The sequence below is a fragment of the Argiope bruennichi genome, chromosome 9 (assembly GCF_947563725.1).
Source record: "Argiope bruennichi chromosome 9, qqArgBrue1.1, whole genome shotgun sequence".
In the NCBI taxonomy this organism is placed as follows: domain Eukaryota; kingdom Metazoa; phylum Arthropoda; class Arachnida; order Araneae; family Araneidae; genus Argiope; species Argiope bruennichi.
In genome coordinates this window covers 74,034,687-74,060,162 of record NC_079159.1, presented here as the reverse complement: position 1 = coordinate 74,060,162, position 25,476 = coordinate 74,034,687, and the positions used below count along the sequence as shown (strand labels likewise).

The 25,476-nt window shown below is 28.3% G+C and overlaps 1 protein-coding gene across 4 annotated transcripts in view; it reads right to left on the bottom strand.

Annotated features, from left to right (window-relative positions):
* LOC129983811 (formin-binding protein 1-like) overlaps nt 1-22,035 on the bottom strand; it is an 85,945-nt gene extending 63,910 nt beyond the window's left edge. For 2 of the 4 annotated variants that reach the window (XM_056093454.1, XM_056093455.1), the window contains exon 1: nt 13,748-13,849. In XM_056093454.1, the coding sequence (XP_055949429.1) occupies nt 13,748-13,804 (57 nt within the window). In that variant the 5' untranslated portion in view covers nt 13,805-13,849. Of the gene's footprint in view, nt 1-919; nt 1,057-13,747; nt 13,850-21,736 lie in introns of those variants that run through there. The other 2 variants (XM_056093456.1, XM_056093457.1) reach the window with 2 other exon arrangements.
* Between the last annotated feature and the right edge of the window lie 3,441 nt (nt 22,036-25,476).

Here is a 25,476-nt window from a genome sequence, read left to right as displayed (position 1 = left end):
AAGCAAAACACATTCATTTATTTTTAAATATAATAATCAGACCAAGTCCATATTCTTTGCTTCTTTCATAATCTGAATACTTTTCAACCGCTTCCTCTGGTCTCGAATCGAACCATAATGATATTCAGAGGGTTTCTATATTCTTCATTCATTAAAGAAAGTCTACAATTAGTCAACGTCATAAATTTCGTTAGTATTAGCAATAATTCATTATTAAAAAAAACAGCATTTCTCTTTACACGTTTAAAGTTATTTCCATCTTTAAACGTTGTCTTCAATTAACATCACGGATAGTACACCAAAGGTTTATAAATTTAATGTGCTAATTAAAATGAAAATAAAAATTGATTTTATATATTTGTTACAAAATACAATTTTCAGTCAAAAATTTATAATCATGGAAAAATATCAAGTTCTTTTAAACAAACAATTTAAAGACTTTCTATGAATAATTTTCTTCCCACCTTCACCTTAAACAAAACACACAAAAAAGTTATAAGCCGCTTTGACTTTACTTCTTACAAACATTCACATCTGCTTTGTTAAATTTGTTGTTTTAGATATCACTCCGAATTTACATATTTTATTAACTCAATCAAAATTCGTTCAAGTGACAAATGTGAATTCGTTTTTCTGATTTCCTACTTATTAACAGCAATTATACAAATTTTAAATGCAAACAATTTTAATCACTTGCGTCGGCTCTCAGTCAAAGCAGCTCCGTTAAAGCTTTTACAGAAACAATGCGGAAATGATCCTAAAGCTCAATATATAATTATATACAGGACATTATAGTTTTCATACATTTAATCCATTTCAATTGGCAAAGTAAAAATAATTAATAAAAAGTTTCTATCCACCACACATAAATACATGATGAGAATAAAAGAAAAAAAATAATACGAGAAATATAACTCACCTTCATGACTCTGTCAGCACGAGGAAAATTTTAAATATATTTTCCTTGTTTATTAAACCATAATCTATTCGGCCAAAAAAAAAAACTAAATGTTACAAGAAGAATGAAAAATCAATCAAATGGCACAAAGCTTAAAATAATAAAATGATTGCAGTTCATACGAAAAAAATTAAGTGAATTTTATATAACTGCAGCTTCTAGAGACGGTAAATCAAAATAAACGTCAAAAGACTGGAACTAATGGCTAGTAAACTAATAGTCAAAACAAAGACTGACTATTTCAAAATGATGGGAAACTATTTCTAAAGTATAGTTCGAGTTCAAAAATAATTTTGACGCATATTTTATTAAGCAACATTTCAGCGCATTACTCAAATTACAGCAAATTATTCCGTGAATGGTGAAATAACGTCCGTTGTAGAAACAGGGAAAGTACGGGGAACTTCCGATGTATCGGAAGACAAATGAATTCCATTGACTGCATTTTCCTGACGTAAATTTTTTTCTCAATATTTAGCGTAATGTAAAAAAAAAACCCAGATGAATGAACTGCAAGAAATGGGTTATTTTATAGTAAACAGACCGCCTTAAGCGATCAGCTTGTTAGCTCGGGGTATTAACTTTCCAGACTGTTAAACTATTACTATGGAATACAATTATTTAAAATTTCACCTTGTTATGTCATAAGACAGAAAAGATGAATTTAATGAAAATAATCTACATAAATTACAGCAATAGCAAATTTAAAAGTGCATATATTATGAAATAAATGCGGATGTGAAAATCCTTCCGAGTTAAATGCCCAAAGAAAACATTATATATATTTTTTATAATTTTGAGAATGGCAAAAATATGATTAAAAAAATGGTTTGATGGACTTAAAACTAAATGGTTTAATGGGACAACGAAATTAATTTGAATTCCATCATAATAATAAATTAATTGTTATGGTTTGTGTATCAAATTAAATTTCAAAAATTTATAAACATTTGAGAAAAGTATTTTACGAAAAATAAAATTAGAATCATTAAAAACACCTTTTTAAAGTTTTTAGACACTGTATAAATAATTTTTGCTGGATAATATTTTCGGAAGACAAAGCTGAAAAACACTTAAAACTTGTTTAATTTTTAATTATTTTATTTCATTTTTGGTGAAAAGGCCTTTGAAAAGTTGACAGTGGACTTTATAAGGTATCTCTGTATATGGAACAATAAAACAAACAGAATGTACTACATACCTCCACTTACTTTCGGCCAATAAAAATTATAAATCTTCTTATGATAAATGAATTAAATTATTGTTTTTAATGTTTTTTATATTAGTTGTTTATCCCAGGACAACTTTAGTCATAATACATGTGGGAACATAATAGTAGAAATTTAGAATAAATATTACTACATGTATAGAGGAATCTAGAGTTGGATGAAATCTTAGTTTCAATTTATAAATTTATATATGTAAAAAAAAAAAAAAAAAAAAAAAAATGGTATGTACTAAAGAAAACACATGAAAATGACATTCATGGCAGAGACATTTTTTTGATGTAAATTATATCTGTTTAACTTCAACTTGCTCAGCTCTATAATTACCTAGATTTTATTTCCCACACGCGTAGTCTACAAATAGCAAGTACCAAAATAGAAATATATATATATATATATATTCGGAATTTTTTAAATAAAATATAGACAATGTCATGATAAGGAAAAGATGCTTTTTTACTTATCAAAAAAGGGTTTATTTATTTTTGTCAATTCAGGAAAAGATTATTTTTTTTTTTTTTTTTTTTTTTGAGGCAGACTCATTAATATTCCACGATTGATTACTTCCGAAACTCAGATAGATAAACATTTTGATGGAAGTTTGTTTTATTTTTTTTTAATAAATATGAAAAGATATAGCTCAAAAATCAGTGAGAAAAATTTCGTGTGCGTGTGTGTGTGTGCGTGCGTGCGTGATAACCATTTTCACTCCAAATGGTCCCTGTATATTCTATTCAATATTCTTTATAAAATGTTAATGTGAAGCAGATATTTTTTATTCTTTTCTTATGAATTCTTACAAAACGCTTGAACAAGAATTGATAGCATATTTTTTTAAAGTTTTTGGTTGAAAGATTTTATAGTAACAACGACTTAAATTTGCTTCCCTACGATTACGTAAGGAATAACAAATGTTTAAGAATCCAATGGAAATAGAGAACTTAATCGATACAAACAATCTCTGAAAATATTCATCTTAAAATGATGGACATAAATCCAACAAGCGAGGCATTCAAACGAATGCCACCGTTTGGCCTCGAATTTGCATAGACGCAGCTGGGATTCTTAACAAAACACTTATCTAACGATACAATTACAATAACAACGTAGTAATAGGGTAGAAGAGAGCTTCTAACGATTTTTTATTTCATGTTTTTTTCCACTTCAAACAATTTATTTTCTTTTTTGATTGTCCTTTCCATGCTATTTTGCTCTTAAGTGGAAATTAATGCTATCTCTTGATGAAAATGCATAAGTTTTAAGAGCTGTAACACTAAGTTCCGTATTTTTCATACAAGCTTCATGTCGCAAGCAAATGGAATAGAATGGTTTAGTAAACGTAAATTGATTGAAGCGTTAAACATTTTTAATATATGTATAGTTTTATTTTGCGTATTTATTTTAATGTGTAAAAACACAAATATACTGTTGCTATAAATGTGATTGTAAAAGAAAAAATTAAATGTAAAATAAAAAATTAAAGCATGTAAATTCGACCAATTATTTATTCAGGGGTGTTTGTGGGACCCCAAAAAATCCCCTGAAACTTTTACGGACTTACTACCGGCATTTTGGAGTTTCGAGAAGGGGGGGGGGAGAGAAATGAAAAATTACAATTATGAAATATTGAATGACCTAATTATAAAAGTTCAATGAATTACTTTTTTTGCAAAATTAATAACCATAAATTTTCAAACATATAAACTACTACATTTTATGCAAATATTTTAAATTACCTGAATTAATTCTTGAAAAAAATTATCTAATTTCTGCTGCTTTTTTTTATTTTCTGATGTTTGTGGGCTTGTCTTTCTTTTGTGGTGAACTTCATAATTGCAGGAAGATTGACTTTTATTTTCCTCATTTACAGTTGAAGAAATTTCCTCGAGAACAGCACATGCAGAGGTAGAAGCAGCTTGCTTTTCTGCTAATGTATAAGGTTTTTCAGAGACTTTTATAGGTGACTCATCTGAAATACATGTTTTTAAGTCCTCTTGATATGTTTTCCAACTTCTGTTCATATTCAGTAAGAGATCTTTGTGAATTGGATCAGTCATTGGATTTTTTGAGCCATATTTTTCCCATGAGGTTTCTTTAGAAGCCATTAAATCATATTTAATAGTCTGCACTGCATCTAGGGAATCAATCTTAAGAGAGGTTCTATAGTCAGTGACAAGTGTATCCATTAAGTTGAATGCACTTTCCACTAATGGGCCATGGAAGCAGCTAAGGCAGGCTTTGACCAATTTAGCCAATGTAGGATACTTATAATCATTTGTGAAATCATCTTTTAAATTAAAAACTTTAGACCAATATTTATCAATTGTACACTTGACTTGATTTCCACTTTCATCAGATGTGTAGAGCATTTCTTTGGTGATATCAATATCACTCTGGTATAAGCTTATTTCAGCTTCTACTTTTGACTTTTCATTTTTCATTATCACTAAAAATATGGGACATAAAAGATGATAATTTTTCAAAAGCTAATATTGTACTAGTTTTACCTCTTAGCTCTGAATCTAATGCTGTAAAACTAATTAGATATGAATTTTTAAGGGGTAATTTCTGTTTCATATGCTGAAATTTCAAAGTGAAATTCTCTTGCGTACATAAATAAAAAAATATTTCAATAAGAGAAACGAAAAATTTACACGTGCATCAATAAATTAAACGAAAATTTTACACAGCGGAGAAAAAAAAGTTGCGAAGCGATCAATGACAAATAGCTAATACGGCGAAAAATCCCCCTTCTCTACTTATTGGCGCCACGCCCGGAGAGATAAGACCTTTGAACCCAGAGTCACGTGATCGCACATCTGGTCGCGAAGTCTCTCCCTTTTTTTTCTGCCGCGCCTACTTGCCGAAAAGAATCCAGAAGAGAATGTCCGAGAAACGGGGGAATGAGTCATAACTCGCAATAAGGAAAGAACAAAAAAGAAGTTTTTTCCCCCTTTTCACGCATTATCACTGCCTTTGGAGAAAGAAAGGAAAAGTTTTCACCACACACACTGACCTTGCGTTTTCTGCTTTCAAAGCAAACAAAATCGCCCAGATCAAAATAAATAATTCATTATTATTCCTACTTCCTTTTGAACGACGATCCCCGGAATTTCCGGGTATCGAAGTTCAAAATCCCCGGAATTCCGGGGTTTCCCCGAAGCACAAACACCCCTGTTTATTTATAAGGATTTCAAGGGATTCTCGACAAAAAGAATGTAATATCCGATTATCTAAAATAAATAACTAATCTTTGGATTTGGAAATGAATTTTGTGATATGATAAATTTAGTTAAACTGTCTATATTTAAGAGCGTTTGCAATTTTCGGGAAAAAAGACTAGTATTTGATGGATTGTAACAGTATTAAGCTTCCTCCACCACTACTTTTGAATTTTTGATAATAGTTCAAAATATTTAGTTTGCAGGGGATATTCTCTCTGCAATTTCGATCCATGTCAGCTTTATTTAAAGTTCTACTAAGTAGTAAAAACACAATTGTGTGTCTTTCAAAATAGCTCGTTTTGCTAAAAAACTTTACAAGAATAATATATTTCTTATGCCAGGTTTATAAATTTGTTATTTGGGGGGAGGGGGTCAACTTGAATCTGTATGATGATAGGCTAAACACGACAGAATACAACAGTGTGAATTCAGAATATAGTGAATAATATTCATTTTAAATAATTATCCTTATAAGATACGTTGACAAAAGTACAAATTTCAAACAATTGATACAGATACATTGCTGGAGGAAAAGATAAGTTTTAGTTAGTTTACAATTGCCAATTCAACCAAATGATTATTGGAAACCAATTACAATTTCGTTGAAATGAGAGTGACATGACGAAGCAGATTTAACTTAAAATCTAATGCAATGTATTTAATTAGAAACAGATTTATAATTCAATACCTACATGCGTTTTGATTTCAATGTAATAAAAATTATCAGAAATTGTAAAAAGAAAACATATGCAACTCACCTGACCTCGGTTTCGTCTTAACCATTGAATTTCAGAATAAATGCAAATGGGTAAAGGCCTTGCGCATCAAATGAAACTAATTGCATAAGATCTTAAGGCTGAATAGCAAAAGACCGCGCTGAATAGCTGATTTTTTAAAAAAATTCTATAAATCTCATTAATGTTCTTATTTACTGATATAAATTCGAATCCTCCCTTTTTTTCATTAACTTGAAACCACCCATTATCACTACATATTTTTAAACAGTATGGAATCCACATAATGCTTTAAAGTTTGTAAGAATTATTTTTAAGATCACAAAACTTTGAAGGTTTAAAAAATCTTATTGGATACTATTTGCATGTAACCGGATACTGAAAAGCAGGCACTTGTACAAAATAGCTTTAATAAATTTGGAAGTTTTTTATCAACGTTTGCTTTATTTACACGAAGAAACCTATTCAAAAAGTAAAACTCGTTGTCCTTGGTAATGCAAACAACTTGGTTTGAAGATATAATAATGCTGTCAGTACTGATAGAGATACCTAGCTGACAAAATGCTTGAATAGCAAGATAAGAATCCTCTAAAAATGGAAATGCTGAGATAATTTCAAGAGATGTAGAAAATGCGTACTTAATTCTGAAAATTCAATTACTTTTTAGTGGGATATTCAACTTAATTACTTTACAGCTAATTTCTTAAACGTTAGAGGAAAAGCATATTTACCGTTAGCAAAATGCTCTAAATGACACATATACATATTATGCTGTTTAAGTCAATACATGCACTGATAAAATATTCAGAAATCTAAATTCTTAAACAGTTTTCCCATTTTCTCAGTATTTAGTAAAACATTCTAGCCGCAATAATATTTTAAACTAAATAAATTCTGCACGTCTACAATCAAAATTGACTGAGCTTTGTGATTTGTATAGCATCATTCTGATATAGTACTTCCTAAAATCATTTTTCAATTACGGAACGGCGTTACAAAAGTTAATTTGCAACCATTTTCAAATCAAAATAGTACAAAATATATCCCATCCATTTTACTTTCAGTAAGCCATGAATATCTAATATCTAGTCATGAAATAATGATAGCTTAAATTTTATAAATCAACAACAAAATGTACAAAAAATCTCACTGAAAATCGCAAGACAATGTTTTTGAAATATTCACCGTCCACATCAGATGATAAAGAGCAAACGAAGTACAAAATTGGTAGAAACGATTCACACCAATCAGTAACGATACAGTTGCACATTCATAACTGATGATTTACCTCAGTTCCATACGCATTCTAGAATTTTGTCCATCGCATTTTTCAAGTAGCCTTATAATTAGAAATCGCATGGATTTAGATAAAACGAATATAGTGGTTAACTAATACTCTTAAAAATAGCGAAAACATAATTCACGGTAATAAAGCAATTATTAAAATAAAACTTTAGGAGAGGTTTAGTCAGATAAAACTTGGTAATTCTTCCATAAACCAGACTGTCCGAAGAGAGTAAAGATGACTACAAATTCGTTGTGAGCTTTAGATTTAATACCTATTTGATATTTTCACGTATGATCAACGCCGTTACTAAAAACCAACTTTTCTAGTGACATCTTATAGTTTTAAAATATATTTATTTCACTAAAAATTTAATAACTCATTCTTACTGCATTTTTATTCTTGCAAGGATTGGTTTATATTACGCTAGAACTAGAGATGGCACAATCAAGAATATTTCTAAATAATATTTGTGATACAGTATGAGTAGCAGGCTATAAGTTTAATATGTCATGTGAAACGCTTTCACCTAGCTTTATATTATCTTCTATGTATTTCAGTTATTACTTATAAGTCTGAATATATCTTTAGTTGACAAATTTAATAATTGTCAACAAAATTTAATAATTTGTAACTGTTGTTAATTATAAAGAAATAGTCTTTAAATAGTCAAGTCATAAAATTTAAATGCCAGCACTTCTGTAACAGAATACACATCTAAAATGCTTTTGAACTCTACTGCGAATATCAATACCAATAGATACATAGATACAGATGATTCTTTTTAAAATTTTCCTTTCCTAGAAGAAAAATAAAAAATAAAAAGTATAAAGTCCTTTTAAAATAAGTGGACTAAATCTTTCTCGAGCGCTAGATAAAGCTCTTCAAGAACAAAAACAATCGCCCAGACACAAATTATGTTATTTGAAATGAAATACAAGCTGAATTCAAATAAGTTGGACGATTCTCAGTATTTCTTTTTACGAGAAAATAAACGAAGCGTGGTAATGGAGTCAACCTAAATGGAAAGTAACTAGGTTTGCAATGGAAACCATATTAGTCGGCACTAAGAAGCTTACTGATGTTAAACGGTCACTTTTCCCTTTCAAAATGACTACTAAAATGGATTACGAGATGATCCTCTTATGTAGCGAGAAATTATATATTTTCGGGAAGAAAGCAAAGATTGTTCTCGTGAAATATGAAAAATCAAGAACCATAACAAAGTGAAAGTAAAATCCATTGAGACTGGAGTCGTTTTCCCTACAGACACAATTATGTCGAGTCAATATTTACAAGACATCTTTTGTTATGTTAGAAAAATTGGTTTCCGTAATAATACCTTAATACTAGACTTTATGAAAAATTAGAATAGACTTCCATGAAAATGATTCATATCAAGTTTTTTCTTGATTTTGAAAATAATAAATAGACTATTTTCTACAAGAGAGGAGAAAGAATCAATATTACTTTAAATTTTTATTGCAGCTTACTATGATGTAGTAAGGTCAGATAGCAAACCGAAGACAAAGAATTTTTTTTTCGCCCTTTGTTATAAAGCCTTTAAATAGATAAATAAATATAGAAATATTCTGAATTGATGATGTCTCAAACGATTGATTCCTGGGACATCTATATCTGCATTGCACAACTACCCTACCAATCAACATGTCTTAATGCCATTGACCAACTACGAAGTAAAATTTCTACAGTACTTAAATGTAAATGTTGCTACGTATGAATAGAATTTTAACAACAAATAGCTGAATTTTCTCAGATTATGAAAAAAATCTAAGCGAAATTCATTTTCGTAAAGATCAAAGGAGCTAAAAAAAATTTTTTTAATGTTAAACATTTTATTACAAAAATACTGTCCATTTTCTTAATTAAAGAAATTCAATTTTCAGTTTTATAGAAATATTTAGAATTGAAAAGGTAATTGCAATCAATAAATAACTTTCTAAACCGGCACACTGTCATAACCTTGTCAATACACTGCTAGTAAATTTATGGGAATAACAATTTCAATTTTCAGTTTTATATAAATATTTAGAATTAAAAAGATAATTGAAATCAATAAATAACTTTCTAAACCGACACACTGTCATAACCTTGTCAATACACTGCTAGTAAATTTATGGGAATAACAATTTTTATAAACTTACAAAAGTTGCATATATTTAGAAATCAGAAAATGAATTTTGAAAATTATTTTTTCAAATATATGAATTAATTATATATGCATTAATATATTAAAATATAAAATTAAAACTTTCGCCCCCGAAATCGGTGATTCTCTTCAATTTTATATAGAAAATTAATAGTAAACGCATGTAAACCATCATTTTTATTCTCCATATCGGTTCTGAGTGCCTTTGAGAACAAAACTGTGGGATCCGGTCAGATTCAATTAACACAACTAAATTAAAAATACCTTTAGTTTCAAAATTAGAAAGCTTTTGAATTTGGAGCTCAAAATGGATGTTACAACTAACTGTCATTGATAATTATAAACATCAATTCAATAGAAAAGACACTTTATTTTCACTAAAACTGTAAATTCATAATAAAGTCAGTCTACTATAATTAACAATACATTTTATTAAAAAGATTCTGCTCTGAAAGATGAAAAGAAAAAAAAAAGTATAACAGCTTTACACGAAAACTACATTTCAGCTTTTCTATTTTGTACTTGAAGAAATCATCAAGGAAACAGAATGGTTCTTTTTAACAAATCTGTGTCGACAATGCACGCACCTAGCAAGCTCAAATAACCTATGCGTATGCCGATCTAAAGATAGGATTAAAAGTAACATTATTACTTATCTTCTATGCTTTCACTGTAGTAGATGTCAATAGCCGTGAGAAGTAGGACTTTGATACAAACAAGGTGCAGTTCCTCTGTTAAAGCATTTCCTTATTCTTTTTAACTCGAATAAAATGGTAGTAGTGATGGCTAATAAGCAGTATTTTACGACACATAAATCAAGATAAAATGACACCCAATATAATTGCAACTATAGTTATTTAATTGAACTAATTGCGAGTAATTTCTGATTCAACAATGCGTCGAATAAGTAAGTGCAATTTTTAAATCTCTACAGATTTATCGTACAGTATTTTATGCGAATAGCTCCGTTCTATGTACTCAGCTGCTTCTCAGAGCTAATACTGACGCATTTACAATGCAAAAGCACTAAATACCATACTAACTTCGTTCCTTATTCCAAAGTGCTTATACGCATTAACTAAATACTGAAAGTTTCGTACATTTAAAACAAGGGGGGAGGGATTTTTTCAGTTTCTTTTACCGTTTCACGAAATTCGAAATTAGTTACTTATTCAGCAAATTATTATAAACTGTTAAAAATTACAAACTGTTGCATAATAACACTTCCTACTTGATTCTATGCTTAAATGTCGTCACTGTGTCGACTCCCTAGAACTCACTTACATCAGCATTGTCATTTGAGAATGTAATGTGTTTGGGATTATGAGAAAAAAATAATATCGTCAATTTTTTTTAAATAGCTATTTAATTGCCGTTATTATTTATCTACTATTTAAACCCCTGAGGGGCGCATCGAAATGAGGATGAGATGCTTCCGGCATGGTGGTTGGATCTCGCCACCCTGGAGGGTACACAAATGGAGGGGGGGATCTGACTCCTCCCATCGATGACGGGACGTACTTCCTTCGGGGAGGATTGTACCGTGGCCGGTGATGGCCGTTAGGACTCAACTACAGTTCCCGCCAATGTTGCTGTTGCGGCGGTCCGGTCATTCAGTTTTTATGGTTTAAATCCGTGTGCCTTCGTGGCGGGTCGGAGAGTCAGATGGCTGACTTACCTACTATTTAACAATCAAAACATAAATATTTGAAGTACTAAATTTTTTCTCTATTGATTAAAGATAAAGATGAAATTCGACCAGTTCAATTTATAACGATCAACATTGAAAATATAAGAATCTATCCAAAGAGATCACTATATAGGTTATTTTTTTTCCATTTAATTTTTCTAAATTTTGTTCTTTTTCTTCTTTCTTCCTTCTAGTTTTTCTTTTTCTTTATTTTTGTTTTTAATTCCTTATATCATTTAATATATGAACACAGTAATTTAGTCCCATTTTGGTATACCATTCTCGACCGTCTTCTTCTCGGCTGTTTTTTTAACTTGAGCTCAATGAATTTCCTCGCTAATTTTTCTCGACAAGTTTGTCAGTTTTTATAGAATTATTATATATTTTTTATCACGAAGATTTTAAAATTTTTTTAAAAAAATATCAACAGATACTTTTTTCTAACTTTGATAAACTACACATTTTTTGGTCTCCTTTTAACTTCGTAGTATCTGGAATTTAGCCATTTCCCCCTCATTCTTGTTAATATGTCATATGTTGAGGGCTTAAATTCAAATACTGGATTGCAAATATTTGATTAAACATTAAGGAAGATTTGAAAACAGTATGAATGCAGGCTATAAAATCTGCTCGAAACCAAAGATACATATTTCTACGGTAAACCAAAAATAAACATAACGGAAATATTTTTTTAAGTATTTTCATGCGTCATATTTGAATTTTGTAATAATTGGAATTCTGTTTTCAATTGCAATTAAAATTATTTATAAAATTTACATGTATTATTATATTAAGCACTAAATCAAGGTATTAAGTATTTAAGCTCTCTTCTCTTAAAATTGATATTTTCTTAAGCTAAAATTTAATTTCTTAAAGTTGCCAGCATGAGCTTAGAAACTACATATTTCTCAAATGGTCAAATATGTATTGTCAAGTTCTAGAGCAGGAACTCCCAAGTTTTATATACATATATGAGACAAACAAAGACTAAGAGTGTTCGTTTATCCAAAATCCTTATACTCAATTTCTAAAACGCTTTTAGAAGTTGAATAAAAAGATTCGAAAATTTATGACGTAAAATTATATGCATTTTGATTTTTCTTACACACACACATACATAGAATAAATAAACGCAGGCAGAGCCGTGGCTAATTTTTAATAAATGTAAACAATTGTTGTCAAACTGCAAACACGAACTGCTTTCTCTAACAAATTATTCCATAAACATATTTTCTAATAATTAGTCCAAAACACATAATTTGATAACAAACAGCATTTACATTCTTTTCGAAATAAATTCTCTGTTTTATGGGCAGAAATACGTAAAAATAAATATTTTTTGTCATAATTTATATTTGTAAATTTTATTTATAAACTGTGGTTACGACACCGTCTAATAAAGGCGACGATCCAAATTTGGCATCTCTCTCCTCAATTCGGAAAATTAAGTTTTATTAATTTGGATGATATTTAAATTCAGCAGCTCTCCTTCCTATTTCGAAAATTCGTTTTTAAAAATTAAATTTGATCTTTAACAAATGAAAATCACCTATGAAGACAATAGACCCGTATCAAAAATTAATTTTATTTCTGATTTTTTTTATTTATTTATTTTTTATTTATTTATTTACTTAAAATACATCAGCATGGAGCAGTGACATAACGAAAGGATGCACAAAAGAAATAACGATGCTATGGGCAGATGCAGACAAAATATTAGTGCGCTTATGTTATTTTATTAAAGTCAAATCTGGTAAAAAGGGAAAAAAAATAATAATACCATGCTTTAGGTGCTATTTACCTTTGCTAGATGACTCATGATTAAGAGCCGAAAAGTCATGCTCTAGGGCTGTCTTATCTTAGTGTTTTACAGACAGAAAGCGAAATTTTATTAGATTTTAATCCAGTTTACTTTCGTTCTTTTAATAAAATGCATTAAATAAATGCAAATACAACTCAACAATACTGTAAATTAAAATTGCAAACGATTCCTCAAAAATTCTTATTAGATATTTAAAATTTATTGAATATTTTTAGTTTACTACACAAAATAACTTTTGATTTTATCTAATAGATTGGTATCTTCCCCTACCCCCACTCCACCCCGAAACTATGATACATTACATTGGGGACAGTATTCCAATTATTACACCAATTTCCAATTATTGTAAAAAAAAAAAAAAAAAAAACATAAGCCGTCACTATTTTTTTTTTAATTATTCACAAAAATAAATGGCAAAATTTTGGGGACGACGAAAATTTTATACGAATAAATAATGTGAACAATATAATCAAGTTTTTTAAAAACTCTATTTTCTCTTTATATCCAAATAATTTTACAACACAAACCAATCAAAACCAAGTAATTTTCCTAAATTCAAAAGTAAATTTTCCAACAATCTTAAAGAAAATTAAAATTGCATCTAAATGAAAATTTAAAAATAACTATTTGATCTTTACCTTTTTATTGGAAAACAAGATCCTCAAAAACGCTGTCACACTGTTCACAACTTTCATTACGCTACTTAACGAACTGAATAAAACGTGAAGACACCTGGTTGAAAACGAAAATCTCGCAGAGAATGTGAGAAAATTTTCAGAGCATTTCTAAATATCGCTTATCAGAGCGGTTCTTGGCTCAGTACGGGGAAAAGATATGAAGAAAAATTTGAATTTCCTTCTCAAAGGGATGATGGTAAATAAGAAAGAGTAAACGAACATTTCGAAAACCGGTCTGAAAAACGGTCAGCGATGGCCTTCAACATTCAAAATTACAAAGCGCGACTATTTCTTAGAGATTTCGGTTTCTTTAGCGAAATATTAAAAAAAGAGAGCTTAAGAATATAAATTGTGAAATAGACAAACACTTTTTTTTTTTTTGTCCTTTATTGTCGATAAGCTGAGCCTGCTCTAATGAACTGGAAAAAGAACCAAGTAACTCACTGTATCCCAAATACAAATAATTTTATGTTGATTACTTTTTTAAGGCTTAGACTTCCTAATATAAAGTTTCAATGCGATGACAACAGAAATTTAGATTTGAAAACTTTTGATAACAAAAGGTTTGAAATACAAACAACATACATCAGGTGTTTACTCAGTAATTCCGATTCATACAATATAAATTCTGAACTAAAAAGTATAGTTAAAAGTGTTCAATACAGTCCCCCCCCCTCCCAACTTTTCTTCAGAAAAAAATGAACAAATAATTTATTTAAACATCAATAAAAAAAATTTTTTGAAGAAATTTAACTTTATAAATACTTTCTATTTGGATTCTAAAGAACCTTGTAAACTATGAAATGATGTTTTCACCATTATAAAGTTTATGAGGAAGCATATAGCTGTAGTTGCCGTCAAGCGCCACACATGATGTAAAAATCATTCAAAATGGCAAGCAGATAGATAGAACTATGAAATTTCGAACATTTATTATCTTTTTCAGCATCAGGTGTGCAATGAGAAAATATTTTGTTTTCAAAATTTTAAATAGATTTTTAGTTAAAAATTAATCAAAATGTTAACGTTTTTTAGCAATTATTTCGGTTACATATGACTGCACAAAAATTTCTATGCCAGCTTAAAATTCAAAAAATAAACTTTTTAGTGATACAAATTTTATTTCCGCACATTTTTTTCTCTTTGACTTTAAAATCTTTAAAAATTAAAATCATTCATTTTTTAGTGGGTGTATGCACAGCCCGACAATATTAAATACTCTCTATGTTCCATAGCAGTAGTAGCAAGTGCATACTTAAATAGGAATTATAATAAATGTAAGTTATGCTATTACAAATTATTAAACCTTTTTGTTTAGCGAGAAGGCACTGAAGTATTCAGATTGCAAAGCTGATCTCACAGTTTTAGGCATAGTATATTTGTAGTTTTTTTTTTTTTTTTTTTTCCTTAGCACATTCTGAGATTTCTTTCATATTTTATAATTCAATTTTATTGTTTACGCAGGCATAAATTTATTTATTATATTTTAATTTGGAGGAAACTTTGTTTTACTAGTTAATGAATTTTACGAGGAATATATACATACCACTTGTTGGGGTGTTGGCTTTTGCGCCATAAAATTACAAATTCCATTCCAATGAGACCTTCAATCCAAGACATTTATTATTTATTTTTACATTTTTCAATTTTTATGTTAACATAATTTTAGGAATCATAACTATTATTCTAATTTCACCCAGTGATCGAAAGGAATTATTTTATTCTGTTGAATATCAACCCATTGTAAAAATAAGATGAAAAAAGAATTTTCAAGCAAATACTGAATTAACATTGCCCAATTGTTACTGCATAAAAAGAAAAGCTCCGAAAGTTGGGATTACATTAGCTACAAACCAATTTAAGTGCAACAGAATGAAAATCTGGAAGGTGCTTACGAAAATAATTGTCAAGGTGAATCTTACGCTAATGTGGATTCTTTGTAAAAAACAAAATTGTGGACGTAAATGAAAGATCAGGAAAAAAGACTTGAATGCATTCCTCTTCGAAGAAAAGACACCTTAAGATCAGCAGTTTATTATTGCCATTGAAGTTTTCAAATTTGCATTATTCCAAATTTGGAAGAAAAGAAAACCTCCAAAACGAATTTCAAGTACCATCAAACAATCTATCACAGAAAAGAGTAAGTAAGCAAAGTTTCGCAGCCAAAAATTCTACCTATATGTTCAAAATGCATGAACGAAACTGTTGGAAAACCCAAAAATTATCTGAATACTGAAGAAAAAAAATTAGAAGTAATATTTTTGATTCATTGTTTAATTCTATCTAATTTTTTCATAAATGTTGAGATCTATGTTTTCTTTCTTTCGCAACTATTATTAAAAGATAAATTCATCAATTGCTGCTACTGTTATAAGACAAAGGGAATATACATTTTCGTGGCCATTATCGTTGTTATATAATCACAAATAAATATTAAAAATAAAATAAAAATAAAAAGACAGACGAATCAAGCTTTAATTATTGTCATAATGTTTCGAACTAGAGGTTCGATATCGAAATCCTGCCACCAACGATAATTATGCTAACAATGATTCCATTCTGATTTGACATTTGAATCAATTTTCACTATAAATAAAGAATACAATTTGATAGAAAAAGGAGAGCAATCAGCAGGACTTCAATTACAAAATGCTACTCAGAATAGGTTTAGTAAAATGTTAATTAATTCACAGATTTCAAATTTAAAAATCCACTAAATTAATTCATCATTGAAAAAAAAACTTTTTCAATAACTCAAAAATAAATTATATATTATCTTAATCGCTTAAAATTTAATTTTTAGGTCCTGCTTTTTAGGCTGTTTCTGTTTGGTATAAATATTAGTCAATATTAAATTTCATTCTAATTATTTTAAAGATAAAATAAGTTAATATTAAAATCTTAAGCATTGAAATCAACTATGGAGTTCGCTTTCTTCTCGTCTAAGAGACAATAAAGCAAAAACTTTCTCATACACAGTCAGCAGAGCTTGCACTGCTGTGGATACACAAACAATTCTTTGTTTAAAAATGCGTGCCGTTATCAGCAAACAAATCGGCAACCGGCTGATTGAAACAATGGCACAGACAATACCATGTTATGAAGGAAAAGAATAATCAAATTCCTTCTGTAATTATTCACTTGTCTAACTTTGTTTCATCTGCAGACGTAATTACCACACTACCAAAGTGAGAATAAAGTTGTTAAGAGTTTAAACATCAAAGAAAAGGTTTTAAAAACATCCACATGTCATTTCAAAGATCATGAAAGTAGCAAAGATTGAGAGATACAAATAATTTCTGCCAATTAACAGAAAGAAAACGAAATTTTCCATTAATCGATATATTCTCATAAACTGCAGTTATTTCTTTTCCCTACATAAAATGAGAGAAGGAGGAAAAGATTAAATGAATAAATGGAAAAGAATAAAGAAATAAATTGGAAAGTTAATTTAAAAATATTACTATATTAGTAATCAAATATTAATATATTAGTAACCAAAAATTAATAAATTAGTAATCAAATTTAATATATTAGTAATCAACCACTGCGATTAAAATGTAATAAATAGAAGCTATGCCCACCTGTTATTCTGTTAACAATATTTCATATATTATTGTCAAAGATTATAAAACAAAAGTTGTAATAAAAAATCTCATGCACATTAGAAGAGTCTTCATAATGTTCTCAAATACTCGAATCAGAACTAATCAATAAAATCGAACTGAAATAAATAATGATCTACTAATGAAAAAATATAGTGCCTAAAACAAAATAAAAATAATACTAATAAAAAATATAACCTTCAATGAATAAGTACATATAAAATAATAAGAAGAACAGACCTCAATTCATTGACTTGTAATACAATCCAGCATTTAAAAAAAAAATGTAAATAAAATACAAAATTCATAATCCCATAACTAATTTATATTCTTACTTAGGTTTATTTGCATGCCAATAAATTTATCAATTTAAACTTTAAAAAAAAAACTATCTGATGATGATGCCAAAAAAGGAATTTGTGATTTGTGTATCCAATTATGATAGATATATTTTTTACACCACCCAGTGTTACAGATTTCACTGACCAATTCTATTATAGATTATAATATAAAGAAGATTTTAAAGGACTCATTACTTATTTCTAATAATACCCTTCAATTTAATATAAAAAGAAATTCCAAAGTTAAGACGCTTTCTTAGTCAACTTCCGCTTTCACCTGAAGTTTCTAACATATAAAAATAATTTCTAATGCAATTTTCTTCCCTAATTGATTTTGAATTTGCTGTAGAACAAATTTTAAGTAAATCAGAAATTTTAAATAACTGATTTTTTTAACTTGAAAAGTAAAAAATAAAATGATCATGAAGTAAATCTTCATATACTAATAAACTATTATACCTGTAAACAAAATGTTCCATGGACGTACTACAACATAAAATTAGTAAATCCATTACCTATATTTTTAGAAATTAATATTCTTCCTCATATCAAGCATTAAAAACATTCTTATCCAAATAAAATTTCTTCTTTAAATATATTTTTACAATTCTCCAGTTTAAAAAAAAATCAAGAATATTTTTTATTTAATAAAATTTGCAAAATAAAAATGAAGCAAAAATGCCTTAATTTAAATGTTCATATTAATTTAATAAAACATATCTAATAAAAAAAAATTTGTAAATTTTTAGAACGGAACAGACCCATTAATTCATAAATGAAAATTAAAGCAATTCTACTTTTTCTTCAAATTTTAGTTTTAATTAATACTATGTATATAAGTTTAATCTAAATACCAATACTTAGACATCAAAAATATCATTCATGTCGGATTCTGCTAAGAAAATAATTAAAAAATTATATACCAGTTTTTTTTATTTATTTATTTTAGCAGCAAACTGCATTACTAACTTCTAAGAAAAATTATAACTAAATTATGACATATCAATGAAAGAGAAAATACTTAAACTTTCTTATTTACTTTAAATTCCCTCACTTTCACTCATTTGAGCTAAATGATCAATAAAAGCTGATTTTTTTCTTCATTTTTCTATCTCTTGCTTCATTTTAATGCTCATATTTAATACCACAGAAATACAACATATTTTAAGAAAAAGTTAAAAACTATTAAAAGATTTCTTAACTAGTTAAACTTTCTAATAAACATATTATCTAAATACTAATTCAACAATATGTTTCAAAAAAATGATGATTCATGGATTGAAGTGAAGTATTGCCCCCATAAATACCTATCATTAATGATTCTATTTATATTAATTTTGTTATTATGTCATTAAATGTGCAATACTTCAAAAGTTGTTCACAACAGAGTTATGGATATTTCTAAGAGAAATAAAAATGATAGCATTTCACACAAGGATACAATGTGTACACATGTATCAATAATATTTCAATCCTTCAAACAGTTTTGATTCAAAAATTCTGATTTTCTAATCCAAATCTATTTAATGCATTACATAACAAAGTAATAGTATTATTCAATAATAGAAAACAAATTCACTAACCAATCAATGATTTGTAGAACAATTTGCATACTTCCTTTGTAAACTTACTTAAACATTACCATTAACAATCTACTTTATAAATTATATCTATTTAGCAACTAAATATTCATTGGTTAAAAAAATACAGAACATATATTCAATTTTAATGAGCCATATTCAACTTTTGCAAATCAAAATTAATATCATTATTATATACCCATTTCTTATCTTCTTTTATGCTACATATTTCATAAATAAAATTTTTACTGTCTTCAAATATTAGGTTATTCTTATTATGAGATACACTTAAATTGAATTTTTAACAGATACCTCTTCTCTAACTGTTAACCATTTTTTCTACCTATTTATTTACACCTAATTTATACAAAATTCTTCAGGGACAATATTAAAATACTAAATTCCTTAAGGAAGTATTTAGTATTTTAAGTCAATATATATTTTGCAAAGAGTAATCCAATTTATTTTCTAATTGTAAATATTGTATTTCTTCTAAAATTGTGAAAGGTACAAGGGTTTGCTTAGAGTGATAATTTAATATTTTGATATAACTTATTTGCTTGAATAGAATTAAAGCATTGTTGAATCAGTGAAATTAAGAGAAAATAAAATTTCTTTTAAAATCAAGGGTAAAATTGATAATTGATAATGTTTATTTTAGATATTTTTTATGCATATTTATTGTTAGTTTATGTTATGTACTTAAAAAGAAATCAGAAAAAAAAGAAAGAAAGAAAGTGCAAAATGATTACAAAAGAGAAAAAAAAAAAAGATCACAGGGAATTTTATTAAAAAATCCTGAAAATAGTCACTTAATTCTAGAACACAGCAAATTCATAAAAATCGATCTACACAATAGAAAATAATAAAATTGATTTTTAAAATTCCTTATAGTACATTTTTAGGATTGTACTAATAAAAATTTAATTTGATATCAGAATTATACACACAATATTAGCTTATTCCTTTTTCCTTTCCTTTAACAAAATACAATTTAATCCCAAATATATAGCCACTTATAAAAAAAACTGCCTTTAATTTGTTTAGAAAATAATGAATATCCTATATTAATAATAGATAAAGAATTTTATATTTTATCTCACTGGATGCACTTTATAATGTACTTATATAAAAGGATTTTATAAGCTCATTTATAAAATCTAATATATACAAATTTATTTTCACAACATAAAAGTAATCATTCTCTACTTCTAACAAAAAACATGATAAATACTATTTTGAAACATTAAAATCCTAACAATACGAAAGTTTGGTTACTTCAGATGCCCCCCCCCGAACACACACATGCTTCAGATTCATAAAAAGCATCAAATGACATATCCAATAAATACTCTTTAGGTATGCAATTTAATTTCAAAATTTCCAAAAACAATGCAAGTTTTTTTCCCATATTAAAAAGGAAAGAATATAGAATAATAAATTTTTCAGGAAAGAAGTAGAATATTTACCTTTTATAAATATAAATTTATTCATAAACTCAAGAAAATAGCTCATTAAATTCAGTTGAAACTTTGTTTATAAACAAAACCATTTACAAATGACACTTATAGTCTTCAACTGAAATTAAAAATGATTTGCTCTTCAAACTACCTTTAGTAATTTTTTTTTAAATTGCACAGTATAAAATGTTTTTGTCGATCGCGCATTCTATTTCAAACTATTAATGCTGATCTAACCTATTTACATTCTATTTGCATTCTACATAAAATCTATTATCACAAAAAGTAAATCAAAATATCATGTCTATAACAGCTTAATTCTTAGCTAAATATAAGACGTATTAACGATTCCTCTCATAGTTTATCTTAAAACCGTAAAATTGTGAAAAAGTTTGTGAAGAAATGAAAAAGCGACTGGATTAACTTACTTTAAATACTCATTATTTTAAAATAATTAGATCCGTTTATAAAATAATCATACAAAAAGTTTTATAGTATACTTTTAAATATCTACACGTTCTGATAATAAACAATAGTAATACTGTCAATACCTCCAAAAAATAAGATAAATGAAATACGTATATAATAAAGATAAAATTGCTTAACTTGGATTTAGAAAAAAATTACAATAAAATATAATTCGCGACTGCACTTTTAAAGAAATCGGATTGCATTCTCAAATACACTCAGATAACCAGAAAACTTTAAAAACTACGCAAGCTTAACAATAAATAACTTTTTTTCTTACAATGATTCTCGTGGTAACACAACAGAGGAAAAGGTGCGATATAATTTCCAAACGAACACCCCCCGCACATGCACGTTCAAAATTTCCTTATCATAAAACAAATATTATTACACAACAATCGATCTTAATAAATCCAAAATCTAGAAAAATAATGGAAAGAATTATATACAGCGTTATATCGAAGTCGTGAAAAAAAATAATTACGTAAAATCTTACCCAAAGCTCTGTTCCCCAACTCATTTCTAACAGGTATCCTATATGTACATTCAACGTTCTATTAAAATGCAGAATGAATGTTCACAGCACTAATGTAAATTCACATGACAGTTCAAAAACACGTATTAAATCCAATCAGAATTCCTTCTGCAAAAGTCTTTATTTACACTGCAGGAATGTTAAAAGAATCAACAATTACAAGATTTTTAATGCCGAAGTTCGAATAATCACTCGATTCGAATAATGACATGAAATGAATTACATACAGGTCTAGACTGACAAATCGCACGGCAATCCACTGAAAAGCGAAGCGACATCTATGGGTCGAAAAAAGTAAACATTCTTAGCCGAACTTTTGTGCATTAAGGTCTGAACAGATCCAAATTTTCATTGGACAATTTTCTTCCTACGTCAACACCTGACTTTCAAGAATTTCGGAATGCTTGAATTTCTATTCAGTTGGATTGTTAAACGAGTTTGTAATTAAACTACACGAAACTTTTATATATGTAGATCTACATGGAATAAAAATTTGTTATTTTCTTTTAGAAGTATCGAATTTATTCACTGCATCATATATATCGAGTTATATTACTACTAAAACGCCCTTCTGTCATAATCATGGATAACAGTGAATAAGAAGTAGAAAGAATGAAAAGAATCATAGATTTATCATGGCAAACAAAAATTGATCGGTGAAATTATTAAAAAAATTATGAAAACTAAGTGCAGCTAATTATCCCCACAAAAGCGAACATCAGTTTCTCTCAATTTGATCTTAGCGTGTTCCTTTTTTAATATGGTGTATGCATCGTGAAATTGCAAGAATAGAATTCTCTGTTTTATTTAAATTATATTTATTTATTTATTATTATTATTAATATTTCAAACATATCATCAAATGCATAATTATCCAGATAACAGCAAGACAAAAAAAATAGCAAATAAAGCTATCATCATAGATGGATCTTTTGAACTACTTTGACATTCTCCTTTTTATATCAGAAGTGCTGGAACTGAAAGGAGATGAAGAAAAACCATAAATTTAAAATGGTCCAGGATCTTTTTCTATTTTTTAGTTGGGAATGGTTTTAAGCATCGTGTTCGAAGGCGGAAAGAGCATCTCATTTGTCGGTGAATAATATAGCCACAGAGAATGAAAGAACTATATGCTTCGCTATGAATATTATAACAATACCTAATGACCTACTGGTGAACATTGGGGTCTTAAAGTAAAAAAAATTAAAGTTGTTTAATTAATAAACGTGCTCAACTGTGAAGAATAATATAATTTCGATTAAGTATAATTGTAATTAAAAATTATGAAATTATATTGTTTAGCACTATATTGATAACAAATTAAAAAGAATACATTAATGTTATAAGCAGAAAAAATTCTATCAGGATACAACTTATTTTTATGAATAATAAGAGATCTGATGGAGTTTTTCTTTAAAATAGTTTTTGATGTACAGCGTTTTACTTGTTTATAAAATCACTTATGCCAAGTCTGTCTCCTAAAGAAAAGAGAAATATTGACTATGCTTCTTTGAATAGGACTGAAAGCCATCTTTAATGCATTAAGTCATTTTTCTAAAGATTTCGAAAATGCTGGAAATATTAAAATCATTCGAACGACTTTAAAGATCAAAGGCAGAACGTTTAGTAATTAAAATACTTTTCAAATATAAAAGAAAATGTTTTTTTTTTTTTTTACTGAATTGGTGTTATTGTTGTTTTTTTTAGTACATAAGGATTCTTATTCTTCCAAAAAAATTTGTTTTCCATCGATTTCATTAATTTACTTTAAAAATTATTTATTTTGGTTAGAATAGTGGTGGAGAGTTTGTAGATTTTCTATCTATTTATTCCTTGCATTATTTCTGCTAATATTGCCATGATTTTTTCATTATTGTATAGACGGTAAATTTTTTCATTCGTATTGTTACGAAATTTCCGGGGTTCGTTTGGATAGTAAAAGTTATATGGTGTGGAGAACGCTCAATCAGCAGGCGGCAGTAGAAAAAAAACAACGACGTTTTTTTACATGAAGACACACAGGACAGCACAAAGACGACAACTATATACAACACAGAAGACGATTATCTTCAGCCGAGACGTGCAGCATACAACAGTATACAATAAGACTCTACTGCAGACAGTAGCGCACAGCTTACTTCAGCACTAGCTTGACTCCGTCGCTGCTCTGCTAATCCCTGGGAGACCAGTTCTTCACTGTCGATTCCGACTACTCTTCTCTGTCGATTCCGACCACGACTACTCTGTCAGCCGCCTCTGCCTCCTTTTATAGGTCTCAGGAGGCGGGACTATAAGCCTCTCAACCAATCAGGAACGTTCGAGGCGTATCTCGGCTCCTACTGGACGGATCGGGAAAATTCTTGATGTTTCGGGTATAATCTATTTTGGCGCCAAAGTCGCCGAATTCGTCGCCAAATGGTCCCCAAGCTCCGAGACCTCCGACGCGACACCCGTACTCAGTGCAATGCAGATGACTGTAAACATTCTTTCTTATGATGGAACCAACTATGCTGGGAAGCCGCATCACAGATTCGTAACAGTATTTTACCTTATATGAAGAAAAATTTGAATTGCTAAAAATTCTATCTTTAACATCCAAGCATTTTTCAAGTGGTACTCCCTTTAACATCCAGACTTTCTCAGCGTGTCTCTGAAAGACATGGACTCTTCCTAGCTGAGGGGCAGTTACCCCCGCACTCTGAAGTAATAAAACTGTCGACGCTCTACCTTGAATAATTGCCTTGCGGTTTTCGGCAACGAGATTCATTTTCCATCAGCTTAAGAGTTTTATTCTAATGTATTTATATTTTTTAGTGTGAAGTGTTTCGCTCATCATCTTTGTGGGGTATTTTTTTTTTTTTTTTACAAAAAATTTGAAATTTATTCTATAATTTAGAAAATAGTTTTTTTTTTTTTTTTTTTGTAAATATTCATGTTAGGCTTCCAAACCATTTAAATAAAAACTGGCTTTACTAGCAATTTCAAAAACATCTTTATGTTTCATTTAATTCTCAATAGGCTTTTACATTTTTTTGTTGCCAAAATTAAATAATATGTCATATATTACCATGTAAAAATTTTTTACATAGTAATGTAAAACATACATTATACATATATCAATGCAATTAGTAGATTTTTTTACATAGTATAGATGTCAATGCTTTTCAGTGATAAACAAGATAATGTTTTAAATCTTCATTTAATACCGAAATAAAAACAATCGTTGGATAAAAAAAAATGTTCTTGCTCTTTTTGAAAGATGTTTCGAAAATAATATGTTCTTTCAACACTCAGCTAAGATTTTTTCTTTTATTGTCTTTAGCATTTTTTTTTGAGTATAAACGATTATCTTTATAGAATTTTTAAATATAAAATATTATTTTTCATTTTCGATAGTGATACTAAGAGAAAAGTTTTAGAACTTTAATTAAATTTTTAAAGAAGTTTTCACATTTTTTTCCCCAAAACCTTACGCATTCTTGCTTTTACATTAAATAATCGAAAAAAAATGTAGGGTAAATATAAATTCCAAAAATATTTTTATTTTGCCACTCATTTTTACTAATCTTTTAAAATATAACTATTAAAAAAATTTTTCTAACCAAGGGAATATATTACGTCAAACGTTATATATCTCATCTATCGAATTGTTTTGATAGATGAGATAACATATTTTTAAAACTTCATTTAATAATGAAATA